This window comes from Psittacula echo, assembly GCF_963264785.1.
Source record: "Psittacula echo genome assembly, chromosome: 2".
Taxonomy (NCBI): domain Eukaryota; kingdom Metazoa; phylum Chordata; class Aves; order Psittaciformes; family Psittacidae; genus Psittacula; species Psittacula echo.
The window spans coordinates 60,454,420-60,471,619 of record NC_137737.1 but is presented as its reverse complement, the minus strand read 5'-3'; the positions used below and the strand labels follow the sequence as shown (position 1 = coordinate 60,471,619).

Sequence of the window (17,200 nt, the reverse complement as noted above, 5' to 3'; positions counted from 1 at the left end):
GTGGTGGGGCGGTGGCTGTGGTGGTGCCAACGCCGTGCCCGTGCTAATGCCAATGCTGATGCCCATGACACTGCCGATACCAACACGGATGCTGCCACAGGTGCCAATGCTGAATCCCTGCTAGTGTCAATACTGATGCTGGTGCCGGTGCCAGCGGCAGTGATGGTGCCGATCCGTGCCCGTGCTGGTGCCGATGCTGCTGCCGGTGCTAGCGCTGTCTTTGGTGCCAGTGGCAGTGCCGGTGCCGGGGTGCCCGTAGTGCCGGTGGCAGTAGCGGTGTCGGGGCGGCCGGGTGTCGGTGCCGGTAGGCGGCAGTGCTCCGCGCTCGGCGCCGCTCCCCCGCCCGCTGCCGCGAAGCCCGGCGGAGGCGGATGCAATTCCCCGGCTGCCCCTGGCTCCTCGGCGGGGCGGCGGGGCCCGGCCCGCAGCGCGCAGGCACCGACAGCGGCTCCAGTCCCGGCCCCGCTACCGGCCCCGGCGCGGCGGCGGGCGGCAGCGCGGCCCCCCTCCGCTCCGCGCTCTCCCCGCCGCGGCCCGGGCCCAGCCGCCGGGGCCCGGCCCAGCACCGCGGGGCCATGGCCGAGTGGGCGCCCGCCCAGGTAAGCGCGGCCCGGACCCGACCGGGACATCGGCACCGGCACCGGAGGCGGAGCCGCTCTCCCCGCGCCGCTCCCCGCCGCCGACACGGGCCTGACCGACCGGGACCCCCCGGCACTCCCGGCCCGCGGAGCCTCGGACACCCCTGCGCCCTCCAGCCCCGGGCCGCTCGCGGAGACCTGTCCCGGGATGCCCCGGTGCCCCCGCGATGTCCCCGGGACCGGCCCCACGATGTGGCTGCAGGCCTCTGACCCGGGATGTCCCCGTGCCCGCAGGATGCCCCGGTGCCCCCGGGATGCTTCGCGCAGGCTCCAGCCCCGGGATGCCCTCGGCACCCCTGACCTGGGATGTCCCTGTGTGTCCCCAGGATGTCCCCGGGCATCCGCGGTTCAGGCTGCCCCGTGCCCCCAGCCCCATGCCGAGGGGATCCTGCCTGATGGGGGTCAGCAAGGGGTGGGGGTTGGGGGTTGCTGGGCTGGGGGCCTCTGCCCTCATAGCACGGTGATGGTGCTGGCCACTGTCCCACGGGGACAGTGACCGGCGCTGACCCTGTGGTCACTCTGCAATCCCTCCCTCACCTACTGGTTGAGCAGAACCCATCCTTGTCTGCCCCTCACCATCCCCTCAGTCGTGCTCCATCCATCTGCCCTGTCGCCTTCTGCTGCGTAGACTCGGTCCCAGCAGCTCCTTCCTTGCCTGGGCAACACCAACCAACGACTCCAGGGGTCACATCCTGCTCAGCCAAATCGCTGATTGGGGATACACAGAGGTGGCTGCAGGACAGGTCCCTAGGTTGCCCGGGGCTGGGGGAGATGGGGGTACCCTTCCTGCAGCCAAGGAGGGCAGGGTGAGAGTAGTGCTGCTGGCCTTTGGCAGCAGGTGGCCCACATCAGCCCAAAAATCAGGCACAACTGGGGGGGGTGTGTGTGTGTGTGACCATGTCCAACCCCCCACCTGCGCCCTCCCCACATCCCAGGTGCAGGAATGGAATGTGGAGGCCCCCCACCTGATGCCACTGCAGCCACCGCTGCTGCCAGAGCGGGCGCACGTGCGAGAGGCGCAGCTCCACTCTGCTGAGGCCTCTCTCTGGACCGTGGTGGCCACGGTGCAGGCGATGGAGAGGAAGATCGACCTCCTCGCCACCCGCCTGCTCAGCCTGGAGGGCCGGTCCGGCACGGCCGAGAAGAAGCTCCTGGACTGCGAGAAGACAGCCATGGAGTTTGGGAACCAGCTGGAGAGCAAGTGGGCTGTGCTGGGCACCCTCATCCAGGAGTACGGGCTGCTCCAGCGGCGCCTGGAGAACGTGGAGAACCTCCTCAAGAACAGGAACTTCTGGGTGCTGCGGCTGCCCCCTGGCCCCCGGGGCGAGGTCCCCAAGGTAATGGCTCTTGGGGGGCTGCGGAATGGGTACACTCAGAGCCCCAGTAGTGGGTGCTGCTGAGCTGCCGGGGGCTTATCCCTGCAGGTGCCGGTGACGTTTGTTGACATTGCTGTCTACTTCTCCGCGGAGGAGTGGAAGAATTTGGAGGAGTGGCAGAAAGAGCTGTACAATAACCTGGTGAAGGAGAACTATGAGTCTTTGATCTCCCTGGGTAAACGTCCCTTCTCACCCCTTTCCCAGCTGCATCAACACAAAGGGTCCTGGATGTGGGTGCACGGGGATGGGATGATGTGCTGTGCTATGCCGGGACCGCCACGTGGGGCAGCCTGTGCTACCTGTCCCGAGGGGTGCTGCAGTAGGTTCTCTTCCCACAGAATCGATGCTACCCGGGCCTCCCACATGGAGGTCCTGCTGAATTTAGGCAGGTTCTCTGCCCGTTGGCATGGGGAGGATGGGTTGGGCGCAGCCCCTCTGCTGGTGCCATCCGTGCTCTCTCTCTATGCAGATGGTGCCCTCTCTAGAAGCGAGGCACAGTCCCGCAGTGAGCGCCCAGAGGGACCTTGTGTCCCTGAGCAGAGGGACCTGGAGCAGAGGGAGCTGCCGACAGATGCCTGCGCGGGTGAGACACCGGCCCCTGGCCTTGCTGCCTCCCAGCTTATGTTTCCCTCTTCCCATTGCTTGCATCCTCCCCCTTTTCCTGGTGGTCCCAGCCCTCCTCAGTTTCCAAGCTGTGGCCAGACTCTGCTCCCTGCTGTGTGAGCGGGGGCCACCATGAGTGACTCTGGCAAATCCCCTGTGACTGATGTGCCAAGGATCTTGGGCATCCATTACTGGGAGATCCATGTGCTCCTCATCGCCACCACATCATGTCAGAGCCCATGGGCTGCATCACAGTCACCTATCCTGTAACCTCCCATCCCCAAGGGCTATCCCACAGTCACCCATTCCCATTTGCTGTGCCGTTGTCACCCATCCCTATGGGCTGTCCTGAGGTCACCCATCTGCACAAATCCCCCAGGGGCACTTGGTGCCAAATAACTGCTGTGGGATAGGGATATCTGATGTGGCCAGAGCCCAGGGTCCCACATCCAAGGTGTACTGGCCATGGGTCACGCTGGGTGGCTGCATCTTGGCACTGGCCGAGTCTTTCCTTGTGAACAGAGTCGCTGATCTCCACCTCCGACATCCTGTCCCGGATCAAACAGGAGGTGGCCTTCGTTGGGGAGCAGCAGTTCACGGAGGAGCGGGTGATGCCGGCAGACCCCTGCGCAGGTGAGGCCGGGGCTGTGCCACGCACCCACCGGCTGCCCAACGCCAGCAGCAGCCACTGCTTTTTGGAGCTGCTGCCTCTCCCAGCCTGCCCGGTGCAGGATGTGCCTGAGTTCCTGTCCCCATACTTCTCTGCAGGCGCAGATGCCCTGATCACTGCCCATGACTTCTTGTCATGGATCAAGCAGGAGGAAGAGCCCTGCGTTCGCGAGCCCTGGGAGCTGCCAGAGAGAGAGATGCTGACAGGCCCTGGTCCTGGTGAGTGATACTGAATCTGGCCCCGTGGGGCTGGGATGGGGCTGGGAATGTCCGTGGTGTCCCCAGCAGCCACTGACTAGGGTCTTCCCCCCTGCAGCTAGTGATGGGCTGCTGGTGAAGACGGAGGAGCAGTGCCCCCACGCTGAGCCCCCCGATGAGGTGGGTTTGCCGGGCAGCTCTGGGGAGCTGCTCTTCCCCAGCACGGGCTTTGGGAACCCTGAGGGACAGGCAGCGGTGACACCGGCTCCAGCGGTGGCTCTGCCAGCACAGCACAGACTGGGCAAAGCTCCGGGCTCAGAGCCGGGGCCGGGAGCCGAGGCAGCGGGTCCCACTGCGACACCAGGACCGGCTGAGGAGCGGCCGCACGGCTGCACTGAGTGCGGGAAGAGCTTCAGCGGGAAGAAGAGCCTGCGGATCCACCAGCGGAGCCACGCGGCCGAGCGCCCCTACCCCTGTGCCGAGTGCGGCAAGAGCTTCAACTGCCACTCGGGGCTGGTGCGGCACCAGATGATCCACCGTGGCGAGCGGCCCTACAAGTGCACCGAGTGCGGCAAGTGCTACAGCCGCAAGGAGCACCTGCAGAACCACCAGCGCCTGCACACGGGCGAGCGGCCCTTTGCCTGCGCCGCCTGCGGCAAGAGCTTCATCCGCAAGCAGAACCTGCTCAAGCACCAGCGCATCCACACCGGAGAACGGCCCTACCAGTGCCCGGCCTGCGGACGCAGCTTCCGCTACAAGGAATCCCTCAAGGATCACCAGCGGGTCCATGGGGCTGAGGCGGGGGCCCCCCCGCTGCCGCCCTCTGGCATCATGCCCCCTGGGGACTAGGGGCTGCTCCACCACAAACTGACACCCCCCGGGATGGGGGCAGGCGCCGGCCACGCAGCTTCCTACCAAATAGAGGTGCCCGGCCGGAGCGGGGGCACATGGGGATCCCCGGGGCCAGCCCCTGCTATGGACGGACGCTCTTTGGCCCCCACTGCTCCCCGCACCGGACAATCCTGCTGCACAGGATGGGGAGCAGCCCCCCGCCGTGCCCCCCCGCTGCCAGCCCCCCGCCTGCTGCTCTGCTCCCCCAGCCCCCACTGCTTATTTTTACTGCCCGCCGCCCCGTGCCATCCTGCTCTGTACAGTGCTTGGGGTGTAGTTTTGTATGGACAATGCGCTATGGAATAAAGTCATGCTGGGCTGCAGCACCTTGGCCCCTGGCCCCGCAGGGTTCCCCATGTCCCTCAGGCCTTGCGGCCACGCTCCTGCCACATCCCCGTGGTCCTGCATCCTGGGGAGGCAGCGGCAGTGCCTGCAAGCTTGGTGATGGGGAATGGGGGGAAATCATGGCTCAGCATGGGGCATAGGACAGTGGGAATGGCAGCACCACAGAGCCAAGGGGCATGGCAGCTGCCTGGTGCTCCTGTGTCTCCAGCCACCCTGGCCTGGTGCTGGCAGAGTGGGAAGTGCCTGCACCCATGGGTGAACCTGCAGGGAGAGGGAAGGACAGGCAACCATGCTGCAGGGTGCCTGTGTGTGTGTCTGCACCCACCAGCCATGGGTGTGCAAGGGCTGCTGGATGCAGCCCTGCTCTCTGGGGTGGTGCGTCCTGGGTCTCCCCAGGTGGCTGCAGCCCCAAACCCTCGCCCCCCCCAACCCTTGTCAGACCCTTCCCAGCATGTCCAATTCCCAACATTTCTCATTTTTCCTGCCTTTCTGTGAAATCTATGGGCCTGTGGCCCAGGACCCAGCATCTCCTCCCTGTGCCTCCACACCCTGCTGCAAATCATTTCATCAACTCGTAAAACAACCAGGTAGCAATGTTCTGTCCATGCCAGCTGCAGCACAGGCAGCGCTCCTGCCTTCACTTTAACCAGCTGAATCCCAGCCCTGGGCTCCTGCCCACCATCACCAAACTGTTCCCAGGTCCCTCCTATCCTTGATTTGTGTCACCCTGGGAGGTCACAGCCAGAGCCTGGTGACCCAGCAAGTGCTATGGTTTTGGCCAGTACCTGCAGTGCCACCGTCCCTGCGTGGCTGCACCCTCTGCTCTGTCCCACTTGGGTGGCAAAGGAGCTGCCACCAAGCAGGGATGTGGCTGTGGGTCCCCGCATACTGCAGATGGGGGGAGCATTAGCCCAGGGTGGCCTTTTAGCTGCGCTGACACCCTGATACGGGCTACAGCCAGCGGAGGAGGGAGGGTGTGAGGGGCTGGAGCTCCTGGGTGACTCTACACGCTCCTAGGGGACACTGCTCGCTCCCTGGGGACAGCTGCCAAAGGGGCCATGCATGATGCCAGGGACACTGCAAACTCCCTGGAGACCATGCACACTCCGTGCAACTGCACATTCCCTGGGGACCCTGCACACTGCTTCACACCCTGCACATTGCAGGGGACCTTGGACACTCCCATGGGACCTTTCATGCTGCCCCTGAGCCATGCATGCTGTCACCCACCCCAGAGCCACGCACGCAGGTGAGGCTGCCAGGTCCGAGCCCAGGCAGCACAGGTCCTGTTCTCCTCAGCCCTCACCTGGGGTGCTGGCCTCCCCTGAAGGTGCCACTGAGCCCAGAGTTGTTTGTCCCACTGTACGTCCCAGTACTGGCTGTGCATGGTAGGGTGATGGAGCAAACTATTTCATATCACTGCACCGCACTGTGGCCAGCTCCCCAGCCAGGGCAGCCAAGGCAGCAGCGTGCCGGCAGCACCAAGGACTGGAGCAGGGAGAAACCTCAGGCAGGCAGTGAATTAGCAGCATGACACAGCAGCCGAGCAGCACAGGCACAAGGGAGCAGCAACCAGGGTAATGGAGGTGGCTCTGGAAGCTACACAGGGAGCCAGGATGGGACAGGACCCACATTGGGTGCTGGGGTGAGGGCAGGTAGGGGTGCCCCCATGGGCAGCAGCAGCTGCTCCCATAGGGATCAAGGTGGGCTGGGGTGGAGGACAGGGGGAGCATGTGGCCCCTCACCCCTGCAAGGGGCTGCCTTCACAAAGGCAGGATTAATCCTCAGGTGTCCATCACTGCAGCTGAGCACCCAGCACAGCTCCATTGCTGAGATGGGAGCACGAAGGCTCATGGAGGATGCAGCAGGTCCTGCTCACCAGGCCCCTCCTCACCACCCCGGCCCAGAGCTCACACACAGAGACGGCTTTTCTGTTTTTTTGGGGCTTTTTTTTTTTAACAGAAGTTTATGGTTATATGCAAATTAGGTCATTAAATGATTTGCATAAAATGTTCGCACATCAGCGACTAAGTGTTCCTAACTCCCCACCCCCCGAAGGTAGTAATCCTACTCGACTAGCGCTGTCTCACGCGTGGCCTCGCTGACCCCCATGTGTGTCTCCCTGCTCACTCACACATGCCCCGTGCTCAGCGGCCCTGCTCTGGGCTGCTCACACAGGCAGAGCCATGGTCGCAGGCACAGGCCGGGCACATACACACCCCTTTATCACGCACGGGTGTATCCACACTTCCCTCCCCGGGGTGCCGGCTGTCCGTGCCCCCTTGTACCTTCCCCACGCTCACAGGAGGGACCCAGGCGCCCTGCACACCTCCCGTGAGCCAGGCAGGTCCCTCGCACACCGCTCCCCACGCGCATGCCCCACTGTCCGTGGCTGGGCACCCGCTGTGCGGCCGGAGCCCCGCAGGCACAACCATGTCCTTGGCGGAACGGCGTCCCCGCCCGTCCCTAGCTGTTGGTGAGGAAGAGTCGTCTGTGTCTGGAGGCGGAACCGCGCGGCCGGCCCCGACGCCGGCCCCGGCCCCGGTTCCCAAAAGGGCTTCTGCTGGGCACGGTGGTCTCTCCCCAGCTGGTGCTCCCGGCCTGTGGCTCAGGGAAGCTGGGCTCGGCTTTGGGCTGCTCGAGGAGTGGGCTGGGGTCCGGACGGGGCTCGGGTGGCGGCACCTGGCTCTGCCGGGCGCTGGCCCTCTCCTGGCGCAGGTAGCGCAGCTCGTCGCGGATGTCCGTGAGGACGCCCAGCAGGCGGAACTGGAGCTCGCGGTCGCGGGCCCTCTCCTCTCGCTGGGTGGCCCGCTCCTCCTGCCACATGGCCAGCTCCTGGTGGTACAGCTGGTCCCACTGCTCCTCCAGGTCCAGCAGGTGATGGATGTTAGTCCTCCAGCTCTCCCGGCGGTCCTCCCGCAGGCGGGAGCAGCCCAGGCCGCGGGGTGGGCCAGGGGCAGCAGGAGCATCCCCTGGGGGGGACGCAGAGGAGGGCAGCGACTCCTCGGTCAGGGCACCGTGCAGCGGGGAGCGGGCCGGGGGATCCTCCTCTGCTGCCGCCTTCTCCCAGGTAGGCCCCATCAGTACCCTGGGCAAAGCGCCCATCTCTGGTCCCGGGCCCCCTGCCTGCTCCTCAGGGTGTGAGGAGTCGAGACCTCGGCCCAGGGGGGGCAGGTCGGACACCCCCTCGTGGCCCCAGTCCGAGTGAGCATCTACGGGGTTGAGAGGGTCCTCGGGCAGGGAGGTGACAGAGCCCTGGGAGCTGCACCGGCGGATCAGCATGGCCTGGCGGGACAGTTTCATGTCTTCCTCTGCAGGTATGGGGGCCTCAGGCCCTGACTGCATCCCCACGGCCCCGCCGTGGCCTCTCTCCACCTCCCGGCCTTCCCGTTCCTCCTCCTCTGACATGGAGGCGTAGGAGACAAGGGACTCGTTTCGCAGGGACGGGGAAATGGCCGACACGTCTGGAGTCCGCAGCTCTGGTCCCGACTCGGCTGGAAGAGAAGAGAAGCCTTATGGTGAGCCCCAGCTGCTGTCCCAGCCCCCTGCCCCTCCCTAACACATGCACACCCTCCTCACGGACATCGCTGATGGACACAGCAGGCCAATGTGCCCCATCTGTGCAGCCCTCACCTGCCAGCTTTGCTCAACCCTGTCCTGAGTTCCCCAGCTTCCTGTGTGATGCAGGGATGGCCATTGCCTTTGCCTTCCCTGGGATTTGCCACCTTCTGCCACCGAAAAACCACTGGCGGTTACAAAACCGTGCTTCAGGTTCCTTGTTACGCATCCACAGCCCTTCGGGACTCACAGACCAACCACACAGGCTGGGCAGGCATAGGGAAGCATCTCCAATCACAGTGTCCCCGGCTATGACATCCCCCAGTACCACGCCGAGGGCTGCATCCAGCCCCACGAGCAGCGCTCTGCCGCACCAGGACCCAGCTCTTGGTGCAAACCACCACCACAACCTTTTACCTCCCATCCAGACAGATCCGGTGCCCTCCCTCCACTGCAGCAGCCCATCTCCACTGTAGCCTTACCTGAACTGCTCTGTCCCTCCCCTCGGCTGTACTCGCAGATGACGGAAGGGTCCGGGCTCTGCACCGCCAGCCGGGGCACAGCAGAGCCCTCCACGTCCGGCAGGGATGAGGGCTGTCCGTTGGTGTCGATGTAGATGCTGGGGTGGCTGATGCCGGGCTGCAGGTGCATGAAGGACTGCTTGGTCGCACCGGGGAAGAACAGATCTACAGGACAGAGAGAATCCAGCCTCAGCTGCTGCGCCAACGGCACTGCCAGTTCATGTGCCCCCACAGAAAGGCAGATGGGGCTCCCCAGAAGAAGGGTCCCACAGGAATCTGCACAAGAACGATGCTGCGTGGAGGACACAGTCGCACTGAGGCACAGAGGCTCCTCCTGTGAGGCCAGCCCACCCTATCGCTCACTCTCACCTCTCTCAAGACTGTCCTAAACTTGCCCAGCTCTGAGGGTGTTGGCATCCCCTAATGTCCTGCAGGACTTCTGCCCCCAGCCCAGAGCCCTTCTGCTCTGCAGCAAGACAGGCATCTGATTCAGACACAGCCTGAGTCTGAACCAAGTGGAACGAGACCCACGCTACCCACTCTGCTCCCAGTGAAACCTGTTGGGCCAAGATGAAATCACAGAGCAGAGGAAGAAGCAGGGTGGTGAGACACTGGAATAAGTTGCTTCAAGAAGCTGTGGCTGACCCACCTCTGCAGTGTCTAAGGCCAGGTTGGACAGGGCTTGGAGCAACCTGGTCTAGTGGAAGATGTCCCTGCCCATGGAGGCAGCTGGAACTCGATGAGCTTTACGGTCCCTTCCAACACAAACCACTCTGATCCTATGATTCTATGACAGCTAATCCTTGTGTCCTCTGGGGACACAAAGAAGTCAGACACATCCCTTCTGTGGAAATGAAAGGGCATGGGTGCGTTTGGCCTCCTGGCCAATAACAAAGGCCAGCTGGGGTGTAACCATAGGCCCAGCTCAGCACTACTGCAAGACCAGCGTTGGGTTTTGTATGAACATTTCCCCCCCGTATACCTCTCAGGCATTTGAGCTAAACAGGCACTACCCAAGAGCAGGACCAGCAAGAAGGCTCTGTGCTAGGCTGAGACACATTTGCTCTGCCAGAGACAGAGGGGTCAAGGGCACAGCCCCCCCCCTGCGACCCACCACTTCCCCCAGCCACGCATGGCACTTGGGTGCAAGATGCTGTGGGAGGGCAGTGGGACTCTGCACTGAAGCAGCTGCTCCCACTCCCTCTGACCTCAGCTACTGATGGGGGACACCGACCCTGACAGGAACAGGGGAAATAAAATCCCATCCCATCTTTTACCAGCTGCCTTTAGATGGTGTCCAGCAAGGCCAGGCACTGCATCAAAGAAAGAAAAAAGACAACCAAAAAAAGACGCACTCCCACAAAGTTTGAGGTGTTCTTGTTGATCCCAGGTTATTTCCACAGTGGATTTTGAATTGCAGCACACACAGTTTTTAGCCTTGGTAGTTTGCTACTCAGACATGACAAGACCACAGCCCTGCAGATGCTGTGATCACAACACAAACCACGTAGGAGAGCAAAACCCGAAAGACTCCTTCCACAGAAGGAGCACAGAACACAAACGCCCAGCAGACCCCAGAGCTGAATAGGACCGTGCCCTGGTGACATTACTAGACCAGATGTCACTCAGAGGGATGCAGCACAGGACTCTCCATCTCTCCTCTCCCCAGAGAACCACCACTACTGACCTGGGTCCAAGATGATTTCGGGCTCCGAGTCGTGGCTGGCCTGCAAGAAGGTGGAAGCCACCATCTTCTCCAGGGGCGTGAGGCGCGGCTTGTGGAGCGGCCCACCAGCGCGGTTCATGGGCAGGTGCTTCTTGGAGGTGATCTTCTTCTTGACGTCCAGCCGCAGGTCGCGCCACTTGTGCTTGAGGTCGTCAATGGAGCGCTCAGTGTAGCCCAGGAAGTTGACGCGGCTTTGGATTTGGGTCCAGAGCTGCTTCCGCCGCACCGGGTGAGCCCGCAGGGCTTCAGACCCATACAGGGCGCTGAAATGCCGGACCACATTCCAGACCAGCGTCTCAGTCTCGTCATTGGAGAAGTTGGCCTTCCTCTTCCGGCCAGACGCTGGCATCGCCTGCGAGGCTGCGGCAGAGGTGGAAGGGGCACAATTGAACCTCGGTCCCCACTCCTCTCTGTCAGCTCCTGGGGGGAACATGGGGCTGCGGGAGCCCGAGGGAGCCGCGGAGGAGGGAGCCGAAGCAAGAGCCCCCGAGGCATCCATGGCAGGGGAGGCTTGGGCCGGGGAGGATCTAAAGAGCCGCTTCGACACGCCACGCGGCAGGGGGGCACCTCATCCCCTTGCCCCGGCTCGAGAGCACCTGGGAGGGGAGAAAAGGAAAGGGCAGCGGTGGGTGGTGGCAGCGTGGGCTGATGGCGAGGGCCCCCAGCCCTCTCCAACCAGAGGCACCCGGGGGCCCCCAGCCAGCTACCACAGGAGCCGCAGAGAGGGTCATAGTCATGGCACAGGCCATGGCAAGCACCTCAGCCACAGCACGTGCTTTGGGGCCATGGCGGGTGGCTCAGGGCCACAGAGAGGGTGCTGAGGAGCATCTCGTGGCCAGGCTTAGGGTGAGGGGGAGTGCCTCGAGGCCACAGTGAGGGGCACGTGGCCATGTCGACAGTGATGGGGAGCGCCTGGGGAGTTGCATGGTGAGTGTCTCCAGGACAGGGTGAACACCCCAGGGCCACAGCAGGAGCCACAACAACAACTTCAGGGCCATGGCTATGGCCTCTGGGATGCAGTGAGCCTTGGTCATGGTCAGCACCTCCGGTCTGCAGCAAGCACCTCAGCACCGTGGTAAGGGCTACAGCTGTGGTGGAAGCACTAGGGCTGCAGCATGAGACCTCAGGGCAACGGTGAAAGCTTTGGCCATGATGAGCACTTTGGGTTTCCAGCTACGGCTTTGGGACCATGGCACAGACCTTGGCAATAGGATAGGTCTAGGGGCCATGGCAAAAGCCTTTGCCATGGTGAGCATCTCAAGGGCATGATGAAGACTTTGGCCATGATGGAGGCCTCAGCAAGGGTCTTGGCCATGGTGAGAATCTCGAGACCCCACTGAAAACCTCCGGTTCCTGGTGAGGACCTTGGAGTCATGGTGAAGTTGCTGGCTGTGGTGAGCAGCTCAAGGCCATGGCAAAGACATTACAGAAAGCCTTGATCATGGTGAACACCTCAAGCTTCCATTGAGGCTCTTTGTGCCATGGAAAAAACCCATGACTACAGCAGGTGTTTCAAGGCCATGCTGAAACCCTGGGCCATGGCAAACAGCTCAAGCTCTCACAAGGACTTTGGGACCATAGCAAAGGCCAAGGCCACAGCAAGTGCTCCAAGGCTATGGCAAAGACCTTGGCCATTGTGAACACCTCAAGCTCCAAGAGCTTCAAGATGCTGGCAAAGACCGTGGTGACCACAGCGCACGTACTGGGCTCACAGCAAAGCCCCCAGCAGCGGTGACCACCTGGACACCATGTCACAAGGCTCCCGACCATGGCTCACTGCAGCCCTGGCCCCACTGCTCCCCTCATCCCTCAGCACCATGGCAAACTCTTCAACCACCCTCAGCATCAACAGGCCCCACGGACAGTGCTCCATCAGTCACCTCAGGGCCCTGGCTGAATACCTCAGAACCGCAATCACCCTCCCCTCAGAGCAGCGGCCTCTCCCCACTCAGACGCGGGATGCCCAGGGTGTGGGGGGGGGCAACCGGTACCGGCTGCACCCCCGGGGCAGGGCCGGGCCCTTCGGCGGGTGGCTTTTGTTCGCGCTTCCGCCGGGCACCGGGGACAAAGGGGCCGGGGCCTGCCCTCCGGGGAGGAGGTGGGGGGAGCCGGGGGGCAGGCACCATCCCCGGCCACAGGCCTTCCACCCCCCTCCCTCAGCACCCCGCGGGGCAGGACGGCTGCGCCTACCTGTGCCGGGACGGGCGTGCGAAGGGGGGGAAGGGGGGGGGAGCGGGGAGGGGAGCCGGCGGCGGCGGGGCCGGGCTCGGCAGGGGGCTCAGCTCCGGCGGCGGCGGCGGGTAATGGCTCCCGCCTCGGCGGAACTCGCCTTCATTTCCTCCGCCTCCGAGCGGCGCGGCGCGGCGCGGCGCGGGCCCTGCGCGCCACCGCCCTTGGGCGCCGCCTGGCGGCACCGCGGCGCAAAGCGGAGCGCCGGCGAGTTACGCGGGGTTGGGGGGGGGGGGAAGGCGGGAACAACGCACACAAACACCCGTGCATCCACACGCATCCCCGCGGGTGTTGCATCCCGGTGGGGATCCCCCCCGTGCACCCTGTCCCCACACACGTCCCCCTGGGTGCTGCGGGCTCCCCCCCCGCCGTGAGCGCGCAACCCTGTGGCGTTCTCCCCTTGCACCCCATCCCCGCACCCTGCAACCCGCCTCGAGTGCTGCGTGATTGTGCACCCCCGTGGCATGTCCAGGTGTGTCCCAACAGGCACCTCCCGCCCTGCCACGGTGCACCCCGTACCTGCACGCACCCCCCCGGCTGTGTTGCCCTGCAATTGTGCATCCTTGTAAGTACTTCCCTGTGCATCCTTGCAAGTCCCTTCCATCCCGATGTTCTCACCCCTGGGACACCCTCCCCCCTTGTACCCCCGTGACTCTGTATCCCCATGGGCACTCCTAGTGCAGCCTGTGCCTGCACCCCCTGGCTGCTGTCTGCACCTCCGTGACCATGCATCCTCCTAGCCACATGCCTACATGCCCCCTTCCTTTGCACCCCTGCGTATCCCTTGCAGGATCCCTTGCACATGCTTTGCATGTATTGTGCATTTCCACGGGCAACGTCACACACAGCCAGTGCCTGAACCCTTCCATGTGCTCCCTGAATCTCCAGTTGCACATCTCAGTGGTCACTTCCCAGTGCATCCCATCCCTGGCACCCCTGAGGGGGGCTGCTGTACTCCCGTGCATCCCAGTGGGCATCGCTCAGTGCACCCAGCCCTGTGCACCCCAGGATCACTCATTGCACCTCCTGTCCCACTCACTCTGGCAAGCATCCAGGTGTCCCTTGCACCACATGCACCCAGATGGACACATTCTGATACCCCCTGCATCCTCTGTCCTGTGCACCCTGATGCTGCTCAGTACCCAGGGTCACTGCATCTCAATGGGCCTCCCACCATGGACACCCCGATGGGCACCTCTTGTGTGTCCTGCCCAGGTGTGTCCCAAGACACCTCCTCCCCAAACCCTCCCATGTGCCCCTCACCCACTCTCCCCAGGGTCCTGGCCAAGGTGAGGCAGGTGAAGGGGAGGTTTAGGGCAGCCCCAGAGGATCGTGGGGTCTCTGTCCTGGTTAAAATATTACAATCACCACCTGTGCTGTGCTTTATTGAGTTCTGCTTTTTTTAATGCCTGTTGCAAACCTTCGAGCACCAAGTGGTGACAGCAGCTAGTGGCACCCGGTCACCCCAAAACCCTCATGGGAAGTGGAAGGAGCCCCAAGCATGGGGAACACTCCAACACCACCCCATTTCACCCCCCCAGTAAACACAACCACCCCACTCAGGGCAAATCCTCCCCAGGGGCAGCTCCATGACAGCTCCTGTTGCTGCAGAACCACCCTCTGGGAGAAGGTTTTGGCAGCAGGTTCATGCCCCCAGTGCTGCCCCAGCCAGTCCCTGAGCATGGCAGTTTCACAGCCTCCATGCACCCCACCGGGCACCCCCTTTCTCCCTGAGCCACACGGACCCACAGCAAACCCCACAGCACAACTCAGCTGGCACTGCTGCAGGGGACAGGCCAGGCTGAGCTGGTGATGGCCCCAATGAACACCAGTTCCCATCACAGGCACGAGCGGGTCTGGCGCTCACAGTCTGGGAGGGTTGTCCCCGGTGAGGGCTTGCCCGGTACCAGCCGCCAGCATGTGCACAGCATCCTCCAGCTCATAGAAGGCCTGGAAGAGGTCTGGCGACGTGGCCTGGCACTCCAGGTACCGCCGCAGCGTGGCCAGGCTCCGCCACACCTCCCGTTCCGAGGGGCAGGGCTGCACCACTGCCAGCTCTCCACCAGCTTCGCCATCCGCCGTCCCCTCGTCCCCGTCCACCAGCTCTCCATCACGCTCCAGCTCCTTGTCCATCAGCGTGCGGCGCTCCAGCTGCTCCTGGCTGAGCAAGCCGCGTGCTGGGGCCTCGGTACTGGTGTCGGGGAAGAAGCCGGCAGCACGGAAGCAGCTGGCAATGAGCCCGGGGTGCACGTCACCCCACGCCTGTGCCAGCATGTGCAGAACATCCAGGAGGGTCGGCTGCCCCACGCCACGCTCTGCCGGCAGCCACCTCAGCAGCCGGCGCCGGTAGTGGCCCTTGAGGTCACTGGTGATGCCACGGTCCAGGGGCTGGACCAGGGTGGCAGCTGGTGGAACAAAGACCATCCTGACATTAGAAAGCTGGAGGTAAGGGTGAGCCTCGTGCTTGCTGAGGAGGAGAAGGATGCTCTTCCCCTGCCGCCGCATCCCCTCATTGAACTCCCGCAGCCACTCAGCGAAGAGGGGGGCGGTCATGCTGGCCAGGCTGCTGGCACGGTAGCTCCAGGGCATCTGCCCCAGGTTGACACCCCGCAGGCAGCGGGGCTGGGGGCTCTCCCCCACTGCCCTCAGTGGGGCTTTCTCCGAGCCGCTGGCGTTGGTGCAGAGCAGGAGTGTCAGCCGGTCACCGGTGCTCTCACCGGGGGAGCTGGCTGGGTTGAGGACAGCCGTCTCCCCGCAGGCATAGATCTCAGAAGGTGTGTAGCTGCGGAGGAGGCCAGGAAGCACCGCACTGGCCCAATGCTCAGCTGTGGGCTGCTCCGAGTCTCCTTTCTCCACCAGTGGCTTTTTGAAGGAGAGGTTGTGGCGCGTCCCAAAGCGAACCAGCCTGCCACTGCTGGGCTCCGGGTCGGGCTGGCTCAGTGTCTCGGCAAGGTGTTTGGCCTTGAGCTGGAGGAGCGGGCGACTGACAGGCAGGTCAGTGGCACAGGCACCCTTCACCCAGCGCAGCAGAGCAGTCTCCAGGGCTACGTCCTTCCCTTCCCGCTTGCGCTTGCGCTCAGGGTCGCCATTGCGGTGCCACTCGCTCAGGATCCGCTCCTTGTTCTTGATGATGCGGCAGATCTGGGGCTGTGACACCCCAAAGCGCTTGGCCAGCTCATTCTGTGACACCTTGGGGCCCTCCAGCATCTCCAGCACCCGTACCTTCTCTGTCAGTGACAGCTCCTTCCGCTCCTTCCGGGGTGCTGCTGTTGTCCCCTCTGCCGTCCCTGAGGAGCGGCTGGCACAGGGGGATGGGTGGCAGGGGCCGCCCGTGACCCCCAGCCCCACCACCTCGGCGAACCCTCTTCCACAGCGGCCACAGGCATAGGCACGCTCTCCACTGTGCACCAGCCGGTGCCGCACCAGGTCCGGCTTTTGCCCAAAGCCTCGGCCGCACTCAGCACACTCAAGCAGTGCCTCCGCTGGCCGGCACCGGCGGCTCTCGAAGGCAGGGGGTGAGGTGATGAACCCCCCGTTACCGACACTGGGATTTAGCTCTGGCTCAGAGACGCCACAATAGCTGCAGCCCCGTTCCTGCAGCGGGACGGTGAAGTCGCTGCAGACGGTGCGGTGGGATGGGGGGGAGCCAGGCGGTGGGGACACCCCTTCCTCGCTCTTCACCTCCTTCCCCAGCCAGTCCCCTGCAGAGACAGAAACCTGTTTGGGGGTGATCCCCTCACTGGGAATCCCGTGGGACCAACCCCTCCCACTCAGCAGGATCTCACCTACCACCTGAGCCCCAGCTCCTTTGTCCCACTCACCCTGGGAGGGGCCAGCGGGTGCCACGCGTGGCCCAGGGCTCTGGTGCTCTCTGTAGTGCCCCGCTGCTGCCGCTGCCTCCTCTCCTCGCTCCACCTCAGCCAGGATGTCGGGTTTGGTGACGGTGTAACCTGTTACGGAAACAAGAGGAGGGACCGACAGCGGTGCTACCAAAGATGCTGCTGAACAGCGGCTGGTCACAACTGGCCTGCGCTGGCGTCCCTACGCCACAGAAATCCCGCGGTAACAGATGCGGTACAGCGGTGACCCCGGAACCGCCCCACGGCCGCCTTCTGTCACCACCCACCAGGCCGGTGCTGCTGCCAACGTGCCGCGGGCCCCGTTCCCGGCCAGGCCATGACCTGCAGCGCCAGGGCTGGTGGCGGGCAGGACCCGCGAGCCTCACCCAAGGCGACGGGGCGCTCGGGGTCCTCCTTCATGGCACCGACACCGTCCCGGTCGGTCCTTGGGGAGACACGGCAGCTGCTCCGGGTGCTGCTCCCGGTGCTGTTCCCGGTGCTGCTTCTGGCGAGGCCTCACCTGCGGGCGGGACAACAGCGATTGAACGATTCGCAGCACCGGGATGACGGCGCAGGGACGACCGGCGCGGGCACGGGGAGTCGGCGG

General features: G+C 64.0%; 3 protein-coding genes across 3 annotated transcripts; 1 reads left to right on the top strand and 2 right to left on the bottom strand.

Annotated features, from left to right (window-relative positions):
• Positions 1-371: 371 nt before the first annotated feature.
• On the top strand, positions 372-4,421 carry LOC308217406 (zinc finger protein 783-like; the record flags this gene model as incomplete). Its single annotated transcript, XM_080610466.1, has 7 exons — positions 372-599; positions 1,574-1,975; positions 2,063-2,189; positions 2,484-2,597; positions 3,140-3,250; positions 3,386-3,505; positions 3,603-4,421. The coding sequence occupies 7 exons, from the start codon at positions 372-374 to the stop codon at positions 4,331-4,333; spliced, it is 1,833 nt and encodes a 610-aa protein (XP_080466592.1). The 3' UTR covers positions 4,334-4,421.
• A 1,879-nt stretch (positions 4,422-6,300) lies between these two features.
• LOC308217347 (uncharacterized protein) lies at positions 6,301-11,097 on the bottom strand (the record flags this gene model as incomplete). Its single annotated transcript, XM_080610358.1, is given in 4 exon segments — positions 6,301-8,214; positions 8,761-8,964; positions 10,487-11,054; positions 11,056-11,097. Coding segments are annotated over 4 exon segments (1,842 nt in total). The 3' UTR covers positions 6,301-7,186.
• A 3,298-nt stretch (positions 11,098-14,395) lies between these two features.
• Positions 14,396-17,013, bottom strand: REPIN1 (replication initiator 1; the record flags this gene model as incomplete). The annotated part of the gene is made up of 3 exons (XM_080609646.1): positions 14,396-16,455; positions 16,576-16,795; positions 16,906-17,013. The coding sequence occupies 3 exons, from the start codon at positions 17,011-17,013 to the stop codon at positions 14,618-14,620; spliced, it is 2,166 nt and encodes a 721-aa protein (XP_080465772.1). The 3' UTR covers positions 14,396-14,617.
• Between the last annotated feature and the right edge of the window lie 187 nt (positions 17,014-17,200).